The sequence below is a fragment of the Babesia bigemina genome, scaffold Bbigscaff_70247 (genome assembly GCF_000981445.1).
Source record: "Babesia bigemina genome assembly Bbig001, scaffold Bbigscaff_70247".
NCBI lineage: Eukaryota > Apicomplexa > Aconoidasida > Piroplasmida > Babesiidae > Babesia > Babesia bigemina.
The window spans coordinates 1-2,049 of NW_012237145.1; the positions used below are offsets into that span (position 1 = coordinate 1).

Here is a 2,049-nt window from a genome sequence, read left to right on the forward strand (position 1 = left end):
TACACATGTGAAGGACGCACATACACACAAGATCGTACGCATACACACAGCAGTACCTAAACTAATTGTGCACTAGACTCTGCAGCAACCGCCGATCACCGCTGATATGATGCCTGATTTATAGGGAAGGCGACCAACGGTGCCATCGTCTGAAGTTGTTACATGCCAAGAAACCTTAGGAATCGCAGTTGCCGCAATCACCTAAAGCACAAAACAATTACGATACGCACGTTAGACAGTAGAAGAATCGTCTGACTCCGTCACCGAATGATTGCGAGGTCGATCAACAGCGTGTAACGCGCGACTCCATAAGCGCAGCAACACACCACTTGCAACATTGTTGAAATATATACACATTGCTACACATTGATTCAACACGCAGAGCTACTGTGTAAGCCCTTTTTGGCCAAAACTTATGCACGTCTATCACTCGCGCTTTACATAGTACATGCCACGCTTATTGTCTAGAACTGGCAGCGATACGGCACTTGGGTCGCCATTGCTTCGCCTAGGTCTGCCTCGTTCGCCATCGACACAGCTCACTGCGCGATGCGGCTTTCGATGGCCGGTCAACACACCTCGGCACTTGAGTGGTGAACGGTATTGGCTCACGAGAAGCCATCCACTAACACACTATGGCAGCGCGTTGGATCCTATGGCAGATCCAAGTCAAATGGCACTGCGTATAGAAATGTACGCTTAAAAAATCGTGTTGTGTCGTGGTGCCGCATCCATCATCCTTTCACGGGGCGCGCGTCGCGCACCGTCACGTTGGCATGAGTGCTGATGTGCTGGGACTATGCGTATGGTACATTGCCGCCAAGCACGCGTATGACAGCCCTTGTAAAACCGCGGCTGGCATATCGCTATTTGTGTAGCGCGGCTTTGCCTGCTAGGCGTCGTTGACACCCTGCGCGTTTTTTTGCGAGTTGTGTCACCGCCGATCGCATCAAAATGAAGGTCATCGAGTTCCAGATCCCCCTCCCTCTGACGCTCGAGGTACGTTTAGGCCTCGCTGTGTTTGGCGTTCATGTTTGCTCAGATGTACGAGCGCTGCTGCGTGTACTTGGTGACTAAGGCCAGTATGAAGGAGGTGGAGAGCGGCGGCGGCTTCGAGATATCGAGGAACGAGCTATGCGAGCAAGATGGTGTGCTCGGTCGTCTGATGGAGAAGCGGTTTTACTTCGGCAAGTACGTTCATGCGTCCATAGGCACATTTGGTTCAGGAGTCTGCCGTCGTGGTTGCAGTCGCTCCTGGGTAGGGAACTGACGATTGTGAGTGAGCATTCGTACGTTTTTTTATCGTCTACTTCCACGGTTGTGCAGGTGGTCAGTGTTCCCGTATACCATGACCAGCTACTCCAACAAGAAGCTGACGTTTGAATTTTGCTTTGAGTCGATAACGAATGAAGGCCTCGAACCGCAGGAGAATGCACTGAATCTCAACGACAAGGACCTGTCCCGCCGCAAGGTGATTGTGTTGGATATCACCGAGTTTAAGAAGTGCAAGCTGTACGACTCGCAGTTTGACGTGACTGTGAAAGAATCGCAACACACAGACGCGCTGCCAATGAAACCCGGCTGGTGGAAGCAGCCGGGTAGCGTGGGTGTAATTGCGCACAAGGTTCTGAAAGTGGATATTCCGTACTTTGGCTTCTTATCCTCGCGCGTGGAGAACTACCTGGTGAACTACCTACAGGACAAGTTGATGTTGTACGTATGTACCGCCATGTGCTCCATCGACGAATGGTACAACGCCGACATCAAATATTTGCGGATGAAGGAGCAGGAATGCTACGACGTGTTAAACCAGAATTTCCGGGAGCAGTACGGTCACATTTTCCGAGATAGCCAGGAGTTGCCGGCGCAAGATACGCCAAAGGCTTCAAGCTCGTCTAGCTTTGGAGAGAAGCAGCGTGAAGCAAAATCTCCGTCTATGGTAGAAACTGCAGTGAAGCCCTCAGGAGGTTGAGAAAAAGTCCCCCAGAGGCTCCTGCTCGTGGCGCTGCTGCTCGTAACTCTGCCGCTGCTGTGCCTGATCGTGTTCCC

At 51.7% G+C, this 2,049-nt stretch overlaps 1 protein-coding gene across 1 annotated transcript; it reads left to right on the forward strand.

The window, feature by feature from the left end:
• Positions 1-1,165: 1,165 nt before the first annotated feature.
• BBBOND_0002610 (hypothetical protein, conserved) lies at positions 1,166-1,972 on the forward strand (the record flags this gene model as incomplete). The annotated part of the gene is made up of 3 exons (XM_012915100.1): positions 1,166-1,191; positions 1,227-1,289; positions 1,327-1,972. 3 exons carry the CDS (start codon positions 1,166-1,168, stop codon positions 1,970-1,972), a joined length of 735 nt encoding a protein of 244 aa, XP_012770554.1.
• Between the last annotated feature and the right edge of the window lie 77 nt (positions 1,973-2,049).